This window comes from Pseudonaja textilis, chromosome 17 (assembly GCF_049901715.1).
Source record: "Pseudonaja textilis isolate UNSWEBS1 chromosome 17, rPseTex1.2, whole genome shotgun sequence".
In the NCBI taxonomy this organism is placed as follows: domain Eukaryota; kingdom Metazoa; phylum Chordata; class Lepidosauria; order Squamata; family Elapidae; genus Pseudonaja; species Pseudonaja textilis.
This window is the reverse complement of record NC_142006.1, coordinates 6,519,352-6,536,439: the sequence shown is the minus strand read 5'-3', so window position 1 is coordinate 6,536,439 and position 17,088 is coordinate 6,519,352. Positions and strand designations below refer to the sequence as shown.

General features: G+C 45.9%; 2 protein-coding genes across 3 annotated transcripts in view; one reads left to right on the top strand and one right to left on the bottom strand.

The window, feature by feature from the left end:
* The window catches only part of CRAT (carnitine O-acetyltransferase), a 19,062-nt gene extending 13,414 nt beyond the window's left edge, over positions 1-5,648 (top strand). For both annotated transcript variants that reach the window (XM_026712187.2, XM_087914713.1), the window contains exons 11-14: positions 340-475; positions 1,214-1,276; positions 2,059-2,196; positions 2,898-5,648. In XM_026712187.2, coding sequence (XP_026567972.1) covers positions 340-475; positions 1,214-1,276; positions 2,059-2,196; positions 2,898-3,113 — 553 coding nt within the window. In that variant the 3' untranslated portion in view covers positions 3,114-5,648. The remainder of the gene's footprint in view (positions 1-339; positions 476-1,213; positions 1,277-2,058; positions 2,197-2,897) is intronic.
* DOLPP1 (dolichyldiphosphatase 1) lies at positions 5,265-17,088 on the bottom strand. The gene is made up of 8 exons (XM_026712201.2): positions 16,984-17,088; positions 11,692-11,792; positions 10,846-10,930; positions 9,940-10,039; positions 9,422-9,520; positions 8,998-9,126; positions 8,059-8,148; positions 5,265-7,958 (listed from the first exon to the last, which is right to left on the bottom strand). The coding sequence occupies exons 1-8, from the start codon at positions 17,057-17,059 to the stop codon at positions 7,922-7,924; spliced, it is 717 nt and encodes a 238-aa protein (XP_026567986.1). The 5' UTR covers positions 17,060-17,088; the 3' UTR covers positions 5,265-7,921.

The window sequence follows — 17,088 nt, the reverse complement described above, 5'->3', positions numbered from 1 at the left end:
GGGGGAGGCAAGTTGGAGGAATTAAAGGGACTTTACCTACTTTTGCGACTTCGTTGCTTTTGTGCCACGCCCCTTTGGGTCATCACAGAACCAATCCAGGTCTAATCCAGCAGAGCCCTTCATAGCTTCTTACACTCTTATCCAACCGCCCAAGAAAAGCCACCTATCTATGTCTTCAGAGAGCTGGTCCAACTGCCCTCACCGTCAAGAGCCCTTGATCCCCCTAGCGCTTCCGTGAACTGCTCCTTTCTGTTTTCGGAAGCCAATTTGAATTTAGGGTGTGGGAACCCTGCATTTTCTATTTCCCACCCTTGCTTCTTTTTCTTGTTGTGTTTTTAGGATGTACGGAGAGCTTTGCTCCACTTACGAGAGCGCCTCGCTTCGGATGTTCCGTCTTGGCCGGACAGACACCATCCGCTCAGCCTCCGTGGATGTGCTGAAGTTTGTACAGTCCATGAGTGCTGACAACATCCAGGTAGGCTACTTGGCACCCATGTTTTACCCCTCATCATCCTGATCTTCTTTGAACGACCCCATAATCCCATGCGGGGCGGTGTCTGGGCAACTGAATGGAGCTAGCAGTGTGTTTTAATGGCCGGATGCCTTTCCTGTCACCAGTGCAGAGTTTTGTTCAGCAGATATATTCTCATTTTACCCAAATATCTGCCTCCACCTAGGATCGAACTCTCAGCCTCCAGATTGTGAGGCAAGAGCTCCATCTCTGTGCCACCATGTTTTACCCGCGATGCCTGGGTAAATTCAAGAAAATTCAGGAAAAACAGGCTGTAAATTTTTTTTTCTCCTGCTTTTCATTTCCAAGACGGATTCTTGCATTTATGGAATCGAGGTTGGATATTTATTGTCATAAATTAACTTTTTTTTTAAAAAAGAATAACAACTGTAGACAGATGAAAGAAACTTTTTCAAGTGGATCAGAGATTTTTTTAAAAAGGCAAGTTTTCCGCAATCTGCCCTTAACAATGGAAAAGCAAAAATTTAACCAGATTTATTGAAAGGGGCAGAGGTAAAGATACTTTGAGTCTCCTGCTAACCATCCATCGACACACTGGGGAGATAGCTACCTGTTTTCCAGAGAAAGGGAAAATAAACAGGAAGTGGTCCTGCACTTGTAATATTTCGCAAATCTCCGCCATTTTTCTGAGACCCTTAGAAACGCCTATCGGTTACGTTTTGCGACTTATTTCTTCCTTAGGATCAAGAGAAGGCAGAATTGTTGAGGCGAGCCACCCAGGCACACCGAAACTATACTGACATGGTGGGTGTTATTATTTTACATTATAAATAACAATCACGAACATAGGGTTTATTGCGTACAACCTTGTTTACAATTTGCTGTGCCGTGCAGTAACTTAATGTGTAAGAAGTTTCGTTCTAGTTCTTGTTACCGTTGCTGTGTTTTCTTGCACACTCAGCCCAGATGTTCAGGTCGGATTTGGCATTTTTATCTGCCTATTGAACCCCTTCCAAAGGACTTGGGATAGGCAGTCATTGAACTTTTTGCAGGGGGTTACATGTCTTGTCGCAGGATGTTTACCGTTCCAAGCAAAATCTCGACAAAGGGCTAATCTTGCAAGCCTGGAAGTGTCTTTCTCCTCATCTCTTTTTACTCTCCAAAAAACTGTAGTCTTTTCTGAAATGCTTCCCACGCCTTTTCCTTCTTTGGGTTGGAATGTCTTTTCTTCGCCTGTTCTCCAGCTCTTCCTCCGGTCTCCCAAGGCCGTTCCCACACACCATAACATCGAAACCTTGATCAGTGTGGAACTTAACTGTTATTGAGCACTGATGTCACTTAGTAGGATAATGAAACATCCACAAGAAAACTCCCAAGCTCAGAGACCACCAAGGACCCCACATCCTCCTCCTCCTCCTCCTCTCCACAAACCCCACTCTCTTCTGGCACTGATGATGTTACCTAGTAGGGTAACCAGATGCCTGCAAGAAAACAGCACCCAGAGGGCCCTCCCATTGTCGCTTTCGATAGCAAACCTCTGAGCAGCGACAAAATTGTTCCCTCCATGTTTCTCTCTTTCCCCGTAGGCCATTAGAGGAAATGCAATCGATCGTCACCTTCTGGGCCTGAAGCTCCAAGCCATTGAGGATCTAGTGAGCATTCCTGAACTCTTCATGGACACCGCTTACGCGGTGGCCATGCACTTCAACCTCTCCACCAGCCAGGTGAGCTGCCGTTGCAGTGGATCAGGGTCTCGGGGGTTATTGCTTTCCGCATGGATTTATTGGGCGGTGGTGCACTGCCTCCAAGCCATCTCTGGTGTTATATTTTTCCTGGGATTATTATTATTTTATTTTATTTTTTGTGGGGGCATGTTCAATAGTTTACAGACAGTCCTCAACTTGTGACGATAATGGAGCGCGCCCGTCTGATTTTAAGCGGCAATGGTCGTAAATGGGGCCACCAGTTTGAGGGGGCGCGAGAAAAGCTAGAATGGGGGAAGGAACCCCAGTTTAATTCCATCCATCCATGTTTGCTTGTTTAATTTACTGTTCTTGTATCCTGCCTTTATTATTTTTACAAATAACTCAAGGTAGAGAACATACCCAACATAACTTCCTCCTGTATTTTCCCAGCAACAGCCTTGTGAGGTGGGTTGGGCTGAGAGAGAGGGATTGGCCCAAAGTCATCCAACTGGCTTTCATGCCTAAGGCAGGATTAGAACTCACTGCCTCCTGGTGATTTGCCCAAAGTCACCCAGCCAGCTTTCCTGCCTAAGGCGGGACTAGAACTCCTCGTCTCCTGGTGATTGGCCCAAGATCATCCAGCTGGTTTTCATGGCCAAGGCGGGACTAGAACTCCCCGTCTCCTGGTTTCTAGCCCGGTTCCTTAACCACTAGCCCAGAATGTCCACTTCTTCCTGCAGGTGCCCGCCAAGACAGACTGTGTGATGTGTTTTGGCCCGGTGGTGCCGGATGGTTACGGCGTTTGCTACAACCCCATGGCGGAGCACATCAATTTTGCCATCTCGGCCTTCAACAGCTGCAGCGAAACCAACGCCGCCCGGATGTCCCATTACTTGGAGCAAGCACTGCTGGACATGCGGCTCCTGCTCCAATCCAATCCCAAGTCCAAGCTTTAAGAGGGGAAGAGGCGAACGGACCGGTTCGAATTACTGACCTTCTGGGTGGGTGTCATCCACACCCTGGACTTGCCACCCCTCCCTCCAAAGGATGGAAGACTTTTTCCTGGTGGCGCTGGGTTTGCGAGATGGAAATGAACTCCCATCACTCAACAGGGGAGATAACCCTGCTCACCTTCCCTGTGTTCGTATGAGTCTGTGCCTTAAGAGAGGTTTCGCGGGGGAGAACGGGGAGGGGGAGCTTGTGAATCAACGGGAATCCGGACCTTCCTTGGTTGGATGCTGGGTTGAAAGGGAAGGTCTTGGCTCAAAGCCTCCAGAGAAGTTTAGCCTGGGATTTTGCACAATGTTTGTTCTCCGTGGGAATATAACAAGCCCGTTTCACAGCATCCGTTACTATGATGGTTTTCATGGTAGAGCCGTTTTCTGGTTTGATGCTAAAGATTGCTTCCTTTTCTTCCTCTCCTTCTCCATCATATCATTTTTTTTCCTCCTCATTCTCATCTTCTTGTCCTCTTTCCCCTTCTCCATCATCCTTACTCCTTGCCTTCCTCCTCCATCATTACTCCTCCTCCTCATCCCTTATCTCGTCTTCCTTCCCCATCTCCTCCTCCATCATCTTTTCATCTCTCCTTCTCGATTTTCCCTTCTCCATTATTATGCCTTTTTGTTGAGTTGCTCACAATCCTTGTCACCCACAGTGCAATTTCAGCCTCATACAAGTCCTAGTTAACCCATCCACCTGGCTGGGTTACCTGGACCAATGGCCGATTCTTGGATCTTACAAAATTGGCTGAGAGCTTTGTCTTGCTCGAGTTGATGTTGAGTATTTGATAATGCCAACATTTTTCTAGGATTTTCTGTGCCAATAGATGTCATTTCATTAAATAAGCCTTTTTAAAAATGCTCTTGTTGGGAGATTAGCTCTAAATTTCCACCAGTTTTTCTTTTTTAGCTTCCTTTGCTGGTTTCTGGCTACCCAGTTCTGGGTATTTATGTTAAGTCAGCCTCATTAGAAACAGATTTTTAGATTATCTGCACATTTTTGTACAGTGGCATCCATCTGTCCACACAACCTCCTTAAAAACCACGAAGTTTTTAGCAGCTACAATTTACACAGCCAAAGATGGGGGGAGTCTTGATTGATACGGTCCTTCCACATTGTTTTAGTTTGGCAGATTTGTGAACTCAAAAAGCTGGTTATTTGAAAAGACAGATTAAGCTGGTAGCATGAATGCAACCATTTGATACAGCAAACATTTGTGCATTTCAGGATGTGGAGTAAGATGCAAATATAACACCCACGGTTATGGCATGGCTAAGTCAACTTTTGGAGTTCATTGCAATAAAATCCATGCCTGCATTTTGAATAATAAAATGTGTTGTTTCTAGAATGGAGAGAAACCAAGATGCAGCTTTCTTTTTTCTTTTCCTTCCTTCCCTTTCTTTCTTTTTTCTTTCTCTTTTCTGCTGTTCTACCACCAGAGCTCCATGGCTAACGTGTCGTAGGAGAATTCATATAGTGTCAAATTAGATTTGGGTGATGACTCCCGACCAGAAGGATGAGGCAAATCCTCCCCATAGGTAGCATTTGCCACAATGTTCATGAGATCTGGTGTCTTGATGAAAGTGCATTAAGCGAAACCCTCTAGTTGCATGGAAGTGCCTTATATTGCCTGCTCCTAGGGATAAAATGTAAAGTGGTTTACAAATTTATCATCTTGCAAGTTGGTATTTCAGCTTTGAAGTTTTTAACAGTTGCGCTGTACATTTAAATGCAAATGTGGTGGGTAACTTTAAAAATAGCTTTTAAAGCAGCGTTTCCCAACCTTAGCAAGTTTAAGATAGGTGGACTTCAACTCCCAGAATTCCCCAGCCGGCACAGCTGGCTTAGGACATTTTACAGCTTTTTAAAAAGCTATTTTTAAACACTGCTTTAGAATGTTTTTTTTTTAAATATATAAATATGTAAAAGTAATGAGAGTTAGAGACAGGATGGTCCGTGTTTCAAACCACACATGGGCCCAAGACCTTCATTCGTGTCACTTTAGTACAACATGCTAAGTTTGCCAAGGTTCAACCTTGATTTGAAGATTTACAGTTGTTCCTGTTGGGTGAATTCAACCTGATGGGTTCCTTTTTTTTTCCCCCCGACTCTCAAGCATTTGCAAGCTCAGAAGATGGGCTAATTCAGGCACCACCCTTCAAAATACAGAAATTCCCAGGAGTCCCAAATATCGTACTAGCTGGGAATCCTAGGAAATATTTTTAAAAAATTCTCCTGGAATATCTATGTCAAGTTGGTCAGCAGGTTTTTTAAGGTCTTAAAACATTAAATATTCTCCTAGCGCAGGTATTTTTTGCACTGTTTAGCGAGTATTGCCAAATTTTTGCTTTTGTCCCAATGCTTGCGTGATTGGACAGTAAATTGTTATTACACTGAATTATTTTTTTTTGTATGTCATGTTCTGAAAGATGCAGAGGCCTTGAGCTGTATAAATATAAATACATCCCAATTAAAAAATGGGAAAAGAATGCCGTTTAGACCTTTCTTTCCTGATTGAATGTACAGGCAGTCCTCGACTTACAACCACAATTGTAAATTTCTCAAGTTCAGGGAAGACATTTGCTGAGTGAGTTTTGCCCCATTCTACCACCGTTGTTAAGCGAATCACGATAAGCAAACTGATAAATTAGCCACCCAGATGTTAAGTGAATCTGACCTCCCCGTTAACTCTGCTTGTCAAGACGGTCGTAAAAGGGGATCACGTGACCCTGGGACACAGCAACGGGTTGTAAGTATGAACCAGTGGCCAAGCGCCTGGATTTTGATCACGTGATCATGGGAATGCGGCCAAGGTTGTAAACTGAAAGCACTGCTATAAAAGTCCCTTTTTTTCAGTGCCGTTGTAACTTTGAACAGTCACTAAATGGACTCTTGCAAGTTGAGAACTGCTTGTACTGGTCGTGCCTTCTCTTGTTAAAAAAACCAAAAAGTCATTTGTGCTAAATGAAAAAAACAAAAAACCAGCTTAGTTAATGGATGGAAATAATGGGTGGAAATTAATCAAGGAGAGAAGCAACCTAGAACTAAGAAGAAAATTTCCTGACAGTTCGAACAATTAACCAGTGGAACAACTTGCCTCCAGAAGTTGTGAATGCTCCAACACTAGAAGTTAGATTGGACAACCATTTGTTTGAAATGTTAGGTTTCCTGCCTGAGAAGGGGTTGGACTAGAAGACCTCCAAGGTCCCTTCCAACTCTGTTATTCTATTCTGAATATTTACGAGCCAGAGGCAGCCACCCTGCTATGAACCATGTTAAGGGGAGGTTAACTCTTGATCAACACTGGCCATTGCTACTTACGTAGCTGAGATGCCCTTCCTGGTTTATAACAGCCCGCAATGTGATCTCCCCAATCAAGGTTTGCCAAGGTCCCCACGGTTAGCTGGAGGAAGCAGACTTTCCCAGGCGGAACGCGACCATAAAAACACGTTTATTGAGTATTTAAAAGTTTGAAAGGGTTGGCGGAGGGGGGAATCCTTTATAAACCAGCCTCCCCTGCCTTCTAATTCCCTTGAACTACAAGCCCCATCGCTCGCCACCGAACGCAGGGAGGTTTCCATTTGCGGGCCTTCCTCAAACCAGCAATGCCGATTACGGGATGAACTTTGCATCGTGGAGTGGGAAGGGAAGGGAAAGGAAGGGAAGGAGTCCCACTCAGGAAGGCGCCACAAATTTGGTTAAGGAACCTCAGTACCAGGATGTGATTAAAAACGAAAGTATTGTGGCTTTTGGGGGGGTTTTTTGTGTGTTTTTTTGCTGCTGTATTGATCAGCACATGCAGATCCTTTAATTAAGGTTGTCGGGTCGCTTTAGTGAAGTGTGTAGGAAAAGCACTTGTACTCAAAGCAACCTGCAGACTGCTTAAGCCAAGAGGCCCAATCTTGGCGACTCGAAAGACCCCTGGACTTCAACTCCCAGAATTCCTCAGCAGTCCACAAGTCTTAAAAGCCATCAAGGTTGGGCGCCCTTGACTTCAACCGAGTGCAGAATCCTCTTTCTCTCTAACCTTGATTCATTTTCCCTCTTAACTCTATTATTTTTCAGTGACTGCGAGCTGGCCGTTCCCCCGCCACCGCACCCCGGGGAAAAGCAGGTTCAAACCCCGCTGTTTCCCACTTCGCCTAACTGAACCCATGATTATATAAATAGTGTGTGGATTGCATGCTGCAAATTGCCTTTTTTTTTTTCCTTCTTCTTCTTCCTGTTCTTTTGTAAAAAAAAAAGAAAAGAAATTCAATAGAAAAGTCACAGAGCTGTATCGGGCGTGTGTCCCCCCCCAATAAAAGGCGTACGTGGTCCCCCCCCCCAGGCCCCAACTTAAATATTCACAGGTACAACCGACCGACATCCAGTGTCTGAACGCAAGCTCGGCTGAAGTGGATGGACTACGCCAACGGCCGGCTTCAGCCTTTTCTTCTCTCCCCCAATCCAATTTAGAGGTACTTGTGGGCCCCCCTCACCCCCCCAAAAAATTGCTTCCCGGTGCATCATCCAGTCTAACGCTGTGCGCCTGCGATATATAAATGGTTTTCCGCTCGCGAACGGACTCGGCATGCAGCAGGATTAATCCAGTGCGTTGGAAAAGGCCTCTGGGGTCTTCGGTGTTTGTCCTTCGCCCAGTCACGTCCATCCGCCTCGTCAAAGCCGCCTTGCTACGTCCTCAAAAGATCTGGGCAGGGTGTCTCCGTTCCAGCCTGCCGGGATACAGAAGTGCGTAGTCCGATTCCAGAGACGTGGGCGTTCATTGTAGCTTGGTGCCCAGTTTACGCTGCCGGTTCCTTCGAGGAGAGGGAAGGGAAGACGGGTCAGGGGTGCGCATTTCTCTTTTAAGGAAAGCCTTGCCGTGACTACCTGGCGGGGCGAACACTGGCGACTCACCTGGCTTCTGCTCTGCTGACCGCGTATTCGAACCATAAAATGTTGGGGATGAGGCTGGTGTCCCGGATTAGGAAAAACTCGGATAGCGGCCTTCAAAACGAAAAGGAGAAAGGCAGGCAGGCAGGTTGGGCGGGGGAGGAAGGTAGAAAGGCGGGGAGGTAAAGTTAGCCAAAATATAGCCAAATCCTTTTAACTTCTTCCACTGAATCCACACAACATCAGGGCTAGGATTCAAGCTAGAACGGGAGAGTTTTATTGCGGGGCTGGGTTTTTTTTTTGTGGGACTGTTTATTGTGACAGAACACAAACTTGTGTCAACAATTGTTAATTCCAGGGCTCAAAAGAAACAACAAAATCACATTCCCTGGAATTATTCGACTTTGCAACTCATTTTGCTGGTTGGAAGCCAGGTGGGAAAATTACAAATGTTGTTCGTGTAACTCCCAGATGCCACAACTGCCATAAATACACACCGGGTTGCCGAGCGCCCAAATCCTGATCACACAATTATGGGGAACGCTGCAACAGTGTGAAAAACGGGCCTAAGTCCACATTTTTGGGTTGTAATTCAAGAACTACCTGTATAGGTACTTTCGGGGTATTTTCTGAAAATAAGTCCTCTGATTTCAGGCAAATTCCAGGCATAGTGTTCCAGACAAAACGGATCTGCTTCGGGGCCAGATTCTGTTAATACCACCTCAAATTACCTCCCCTTTGAAGGATTCCCTCTGGAAAATGCCAAACTGGGAATGATGTGATAAAAGGAGCAGGTTTGGCGTGATCCAGGTAGAAACAGAATGTTCTGGAGTCTTCTGGGACATTCCACCATTCTCTGGAATGCCCCATCCCGGAGTCAAATAACTTTGCACATCCCCACTATCTACGAAGAGAGGTGCATTTTTTAGTTTAGAAGGACTGCGGTGCAGGGAGAGCACTTACCATGCAGCTATCCTTGGGAACAACGGCGTTAGGATTTCCTGCGTGAAGAGAAACCAAAGGGCAGCCATGAAACTTCCTACAAACCCTCCGTAGGCAACTTGACTCCAGGTGTGATACAGTAAGTAAACCCTACCGAGAAAAATAAAAAGGTTACCAAGGAAGGAAGCAAGGGAGGGTGCCATTTAGCTCTTTATCTCCGAAAAGATGCGAGTTTTCGGCCAATATTCCTAGTTCTCTTTTCCCCTCAACTCGCAGTGTTTATAGTGGCAATTTTAAGATTGTGTGGCCTTCATTGCCGGCTGGGGAATTCTGGGCGTTGAAGTCCACACATCTTTAAAAAGTTTTCAAGGTTGTGATAAGAGGACTGGAACTCACAGCCATCTGGGGACAGGAAGGCAGCCTCACAACACCCCTCACAACATACCTGCTGTATGACACTAGACAGGCCAAGGTTAAAAGGCAGACGGACAACAGGTGTCTCCAAAGCAAGTCCAGGAACCTGGCATTGTTGGTTTGGTGCATCCTAGGAGAGATGAAACAAGCCCCCTCAATCAGCACTCGAGAAACCAGCATCTTACTTCTGGGAAGGAGATGCCCAAAGCTGGCTGGGGAATTCTGGGAGTTGGAAGTCGGCAGGTCATGGGAATACTGCAATAGTCGTAAGGGCAAGTCACTTTTTTCAATGGTGGTATAACTTCGAATCGTCATCAAACGACGGTTGTAAGTTGAGGACTACCTGAACCTTGGCTATCCATGGATCCACCAAGAAAGAAATATGCTGGATTATCTCATTCTGTATTGAGAACCCTACGCCGAATCAAAAGGAAGTTTTTTTTCCTTCTCGTTATTAATAAGGGGCCTTCTTTTGCACGTCTGCATCCAGACCCAAAATAAAATAAAATAAAAACTTTCCACTCCCAGGATTGACCAAGCTCTACTCACCTTAAATAAAGGAAGAGGAATGAATAGACAGAGAAAAACCATATAAATTGGGAATGGCTGGAAGGCATTGCGTACTTCGAGTGGACAGACAGGTGAGCTTCTGCAGAGACGGAAAGAAAACACGGAGGTTTAGAAAACAGTACAACGCAATTACATTTGTGTGCTGTCACATTACATTTGCTCTCCGTTTGACCCCATTGTGGCTTCTCGCGGGCACCATATTATATAGAACAAGGGTCTTCAAACTTGGCAAGTTTAAGACTTGTGGACTTCAACTCCCAGAATTCCTGAGCTAACATGACTGGAAGAGGAATTCTGGAGGAGTTGAAGTCCACAAGTCTTAAAGCTGTCAAGTTTGAAGACCCCTTGATATAGAATCCTGGAAGGGACCTTAGAGGTCTTCTAGTCCAACCCCCTGCTCAAACAGGAGATCCTACACTACTTCAGACAAATGGTTGTCCAATCTCTTCTTAAAAACTTCTAGTGTTGGAGCATTTACAACTTCTGGTGGCAAGCTGTTCCACTGGTTAATGGTTCTAACTGTCGAGAAGTTTCTCCTTAGTTTTAGGTTGCTTCTCTCCTTGATCAGTTTCCACCCATTGCTTCTTGTCCTGCCTTCAGGGGCTTTGGAGTATAGCTTGACTCCCTCTTCTTTGGGGACAGCCCCTCCAATATTGGAAGGCTGCCATTAAGTCTCCCCTAGTCCTTCTTTTCATTAAACTAGACATGCCCAGTTCCAGCAACCGTTCTTCATATGTTTTAGCCTTTATCCCCCTAATAATCCTGGTTGCTCTTGTCTGTACTCTTTCCAGAGTCTTAGCATCTTTTTGCACGGAAGTGACCAGCAGAGCCACGAAACCAACCCCCCTTATCTGCATCCACGTGAGTGGTTGAGTGGTACTCTACCTGGGCAAGGCCTCTGTTCCTGGACAATGTTCTTGATTAGCCAATTTACCCCTTCGTTGAAACATAGCCCACCTAAGAAAGAGATCTGCAAAAGAGAAGGGAGGCTTAAATGCAGAATAACCGTATGCAAGACAGCCCTTGTCATTCCATGTATCTACTCCTTCAGCCAATAAATAGAAATGAGATTCTACTGAAGGTTGAGATCGGGGTGAAGACTGCACAAGGGATTACAAGTGGTCCTTGACTTACAGCAGTTCCTTGAGTTGAACGTTCGAAGTCACAGCAGCACTTAAAAAAAAGTAACTTATGACCGTTTTTCACACTTACGACCACTGCAGCATCCCCCGGGGTCACAGTTAAAATTTGGATGCTTGGGAACTGAATGGTATTTATGACGGTTGCAGTGTTCCCCGGGGTGGGTGGATGAGTGTGTCATGTGATCAAATTCTGCAACCTTCTGGCAAGCAAAGTCAAGATTTGCTTAACAACCGTGTTCCTGACTTAATAACGGCAGTGATTTACTTAACAACCGTGGCAAGAAAGGTCATAAAAGGGGACAAACTTTAACAGCTGTCTCGCTTAACAACAGAAACTCTGAGCTCAGTTATGGTCGTTAAATCAAGGACAACCTGTAGATTATAAGAGTCCTTCGAAAGAACTCGATGTGAATGAAGGCCACCACCACCACCTAAAGGACCGGCAACTGTGACTTTACATTGTAGTGTATATAATAACAATGGCACACACACACACCCTTCTAATTGTCTTTGTTGATGCTTGAGGATTGATGTTGATGGGGGATTGTGCTCTAGGTCTTGAGAGAGTGACCCGCGCAGGGTGACTTACCGTGTGGAGCTCTCTCTTGAAGACAATGAGGGTGAGGAAGCCCACGATGATGAAGATAGGGGACAGGCTAAGGTAGGCGAGAAGATGGCCAGTGAAGTCACCTGGGATGGAGACAGAAAGAGAGATCTGAGTGTGCAGGAAAAGAACTTGCATTCTTCTAGAAGGGTGGCTGAGCAGCAAGGCTTTTCCAAGACTCTACAGAAGAAAAAAGATTTGTCACTCAGGCTTGAATTGTGGGGACCCTGGTGTCCCCTGTTTCATGACCCAGCTAGGTAATCTCATCAGTGCTAGGGAGGAGGAGGAGGAGGAGGAGGAGGAGGAGGAGGAAGTAGTCCTTGGTGCTTTCTAACCTTGGTGGCTGAGAGAAGCAAGTATAAAAATAACAGACTTGATAAGCAGGATAGGTAAAAGGGTTTATTAAAGATATTTGCAAATAGGAACCTCAACTCCCAAACAAGTAGGAGAAAGGAGACGCCACCCTTAAGAGGGTTACAAACAGTTTATAGAATATCACATAGAAAAAGATTACAGAATTTCTTGCAGACATTTCAGGACCCATCGAGGCAACATCATCAGTGCTACAAGGGAGCTAGCATCTACCCAGTGCTACCTTCCAGCACTGATGAGGATACCTAATTGGGTCGTGAAATGTCTGCAAGAAAACCACTGATCTCAGAGAGCCCCAAGGGCCCCCCACAGTCCTCCCCTCCACAAACCCCTCTCTCTTCTTGGACTGAATTTGTGCTGCTATGTGACACAAGCCACTTTTCTCAGCCCCGCTGTGACACTGAGCGATAGTTGTAGATCGGGAACTATCCATGCTTACACGCTCTTTTAGGGAAACCAATAAAAAGGCAACAGTCTAAAACTCACACCCATCCCTCCACCGATGCGGTACCAGCTTCTAAGTTTTGAAGATCGATGGAGCACCACTTTTATCCACCTAGCTTCAACTACTATGACACGCAGAGAGATAAAAACATGTTAATCCTAACAACTCTCCTTTATGCATGGGAAGATTTGAAGAGAGACAAAAAATACAGCTTCCCCCTAAAATCAGATTTAACAAGTAAGGAGCTTTGCCTTAATACGACATGAAGCGCGTCAAATGAATGGAAACTAAACCACATCCTTCCCCCAGCCACCCGGCCACCGTTTCCTCTCGGATGGCAGCCTGTGGCAGATGCTTCGGACGTGAGAAAGTTGAGGCCACGCTCAGCCTTTCAGAGGGCCGGGTTCAGTGGCAGTCAGAGGTAACCCTCAACTTACAACCTATTCGTTTAAGGACAGTTCCAACTTGCAACAGTGCTGAGAAAACGACTCAGGACCATTTTCCACACTTAAGCCCCAATCGTCTGCTGTTAAGTGAGACATTTGCTAAGTGAGTTCGGCCCCATTTTCCTGCCATGCTTGTTAAATAAATCTGGCCTCCCCATTTGCTTGTCCGAAGGTTGCAAAACGTGACCCCAGGGAAACACTGCAGCCATCACAAATATAAGTCAGTTGCCAAACATCTGAATTTTTTGATCACGTCACCCTGGGGATGCTGAAACAGTCACTAAGTGTGAGAAGTGGTCACAAGTCACTTTTTTCAGTGCCACTGTAACGTTGGACGGGCGTTCAACAAACTTTTTTTGCAGTAAGGAAACCCTTTTTGTCACTCGTTTTTAAACTTAAAGTAAAAACATTAAAAATTAAAATAGATGAGATCCTGTGGCTTTATACTACGGATGGCAGAGTGTGTTACCTAATGCCATCTGGACTTCAGAAGATGCGATGAAAGAAAGCGTGCTTTGGAGTGCTTTACGAAGCCTCCGGACCAGATTCCTGGTGAATTACGGTCCACCTCACTTTAATTCTAGGAAATTAATTATGATGCAGCCCCTGGGAACAAATCAGCCACAGGGCAGCTTCCTTTTAAGTTGGCAGCTGAATTTATCCGGCGGCTGCAGGGAGCCTTCTTCGCAGCAAACTAGGAAAAGGAGAAGCTGGAACTTAAAGAGTTGGGTATTTTACTTTATTTTTTGTTCCCTCCTGAGGTTACGAAAGTGCTCTTGAATAGCCAGCCGCTCGTCAATTTGGCCAACGATTTGGCTTTCAGCTTGCAGGAAGCAGAGAAACAGGGACATAAGGTGCAATTTGTCTGTTTTTCACCCTCGAAACACAACGGCTTGCAACTGCTGGCCTAAGGTAGCCTACATCAAGCGGCCGCAAAACCTTTGGGCACTAGGTTCCGTGGAGAGGGTTTTTCCTGCGGACCGGAGGGGGACCCGGTTTTGCACGCTGCCTACATCTCGCGGATGGGGCTTCGTTTGTTTGCAGGGCCTGGTTTCTGGCATGCCGCGGCCCGATGCCTGACCAGGAGGAAGAGGAGGACTATGGGATCCTTGGTGCTCTCTGAGTTTGGTTGTTCTCTTGCAGATGTTTCCAGAGCGACATAGAAAATAAACAGCTTGTCTCCTTGCCGAAATATCCTATGGTGTTTCACTCCAACCAAGTGGTAGGGCAACTTCTGAAAGGGTGTCTGTCTCCAGCATTGAGAACCCTTGGCAGTCGCCTCCTCCCTACAAACCCCACTCCCTTCCAGCACTGATGATGTTACCTAGCTGGGTCATGAAACATCTGCAAGAAAACAACCCAGCTCAGGGAGCACCAAGGACCCCACAGTCCTCCTTCCTTCTATAAACCCACTGCCTTCTAACACTGATGATGTAACCTAGTTGGGTGATGAACCGTCTGCAAGAAAACAACCAAGCTCAGAGAGCACCAAGAACAAATTTGCTTCTCTTTTAAGACAAGCCAGGCGGGGGTCTGTAGAACCTCTTGGAAGGCACTTAAAAACTCCCATCTCTACATCAAGCTCAAAATGAGACGACCCACTAATGTTACTTGAGACAAACACACACACAACCAGTGACTCGAACGCAGCTTGCAGGCATTAAGTAACTCAGCATCATTCAGGAAACAGGAGAGGAGGCAGCTAAATATCAGAGGAGATAAATAATATATGTGCTTTATTGCCACGATCTGCCTATCGTCCACAGGACTGAGTGCCTAGAAAGGAAGGGAAAAAAAACCCCAGAAGGATGCCAAAACGTAGGCTCTGCTCGGAAATACCACTCCCTGTTACAAAAAAAAAAAAACCCTTGCCCGACAGGAAGGTCTGATTTGGGAAGCTGGCCGAGAAAAGGCACTCTGCGCTGCCTCAGAGACTATTCCTGTCTGGTAGCCCCGGAGGCAAGATGCAAAAACAGATCAGTTTGACCGTATTTACGCCTCAGATTGTAAGTCCTTGACTTACAACTTACAACCACAACGGAGCCCAACATTTCTGCTGCTAAGCGAAGCAGTTGTTAAATGGACATAAGTCTCTTTTTTTCAGGGCTTTGCAACTTCAAACAGTCACTAAACGAATGGCTATAAGTCAAGAACTACCTCTTCTGTTTCCATCCATCTCTGGTTGTGTTTTCTCCAAAAAGGGCTAATATCTTAAGGAAGGCAAGGGATATTTTTTATTTAATTTACTTGAGGGAACAAAACTTCAGTTATATAAAGCAGGTTGCAAGAGATGTGAGTTCTCCCTACCCCTCCTTCTGCCGCTTTGTTCCAAATCTGGCGACCTCTCAAATAAAGCTTAAAGATAAATTGGGGGAAAAAAGAAAGAAAGAAAGCTAGAAGGCTAGCTGTGTTGTAACCCGCCGTTTCAGACTTAGCTCTGCTACTGATAAGATACAGCATGAATCCGATAACAGAAGCAAACCTGAATCCAACATTGCAACACCAAATACAGATTAATAAAGGCATTAAAACCGTCAGGAATTCCAAAAAGGAAGAGAAGACAAGTGTGGACACAATCAGAGGAATGCCAGTGCTAATCCAATCTGTGTAAAATATGCCAGGTTGGGCAACAGTTTAGAAGACACGGCTTCAAATTCCCATTTATCCATGAAAGCAAATTCCTGGCTTACACCGATACATTTATCAGTGAACTGAACCTCGGTTTCCTCAGTTCACTCAAGTAATTTGATTCCAAACTATGAACCACAAGTACTCTATGGAGATTCTCAATTAATTCAGGTCATTATTGTCCCAAAACTGCTTTTTCAAAAGGCAACTGGACTTTCTTGGGGTTTTTTTCCTTGAAAAAGTTCCCCTATCATCCAAGGAGCGACATCTTTTCAAGGAAGTCCAGTTTTTGCAAAAGCATCTTTGGGGTATTAATGGTACATGGAAGTGAAAACTGAGCAGGCTACTTTGTGGTTCAGGGTGTCGCGTCGATTCGGCCATTCTCTTGAGCTAAACTCTGCAAAGAGTCTTGCAATAAAGAAGGATTCAAATAGATTTAGTGTTGCTTGTACTATCTGAACTTTAACGGGCTTAAACAAACAAGCGACAAAACCAGGTTGATTTTCAAGCTTTGCCAGTTTGGTTTAACTACAGAGTTTGGGTTGGGTTGAGGAATCCAGCCTTTCTTAGCACTTAACATCCATCTTTTAGCAGTTTGTAAGGAGCAAGCTGGGCACAAATTTACCACCCGGCACAGCACATTAGGTGAGCAAAGTTGCTGGGTTTTACGAAACCTGCCTGAGGGTTGTGCAAAGCCAGTTGGCATGTTTGGCAAAGGAAACAGATCATCATCATTTACACATCAAAGGGGATTGGGGATCGTAGTCACAAAACGCTTGGCCAGGACAGCAAAGCCCTGGGTGCAAATCCATCCTCAGCCTTGAGCCCTGGCTGGCAATTTGGAGGGGGGGGGAACTCCTGCTCCTTTAACACAACTTACTTCACAGGGTGAAGTCCTGAAGGAAAGGGAGAAATAACTTGTGTTTTTTTTTAATTTAAAATATTCCTGTAGCTGTCCATCTTATAACCAACTTTGGGCGGCTCCCAATCGAAATCCAAAAAGTGTGCAAAACTGGGTGCTTTGTCCTGGGGGAAGGGGGGGCACAGCCCAATCAAGCCCACCTCCACAGCTGAGGGAGAGGGGGAGAGGGAGGCTTGCAAAAGACCCGGGAAGCAGTTGCAATGGAGGGGGGGAAGGGATAAAGGCACCCCCGCCCCAATTTCCAGGCTGTGTACTACCAAAGCAAAGCCCAGGAGGTACCGCGCACGCGCACTACAGCAGCCAGCGGCTCCCTATCTGCTAGCAGCAGCGTCGCCGCCCCAATGCGCATGTGCGCCCGTCCGCCGCTCATCAATGGCTCACCATTTGGCACCTCCCGCCTCACGTCCCCTCAGGCCTGGCTGAAGTTAAAAGGCCCCGCGCGAAGAAGAAAGAGCGCTTTTTACCTGCCGGGTACTCGACGTGAGTCAGAGACACCGAATTCCACGGAACGGGGATCGAGCACTCTCCGACTGCGGCCATCTTACCCGGATACCGGGCCGGGCGGCCAC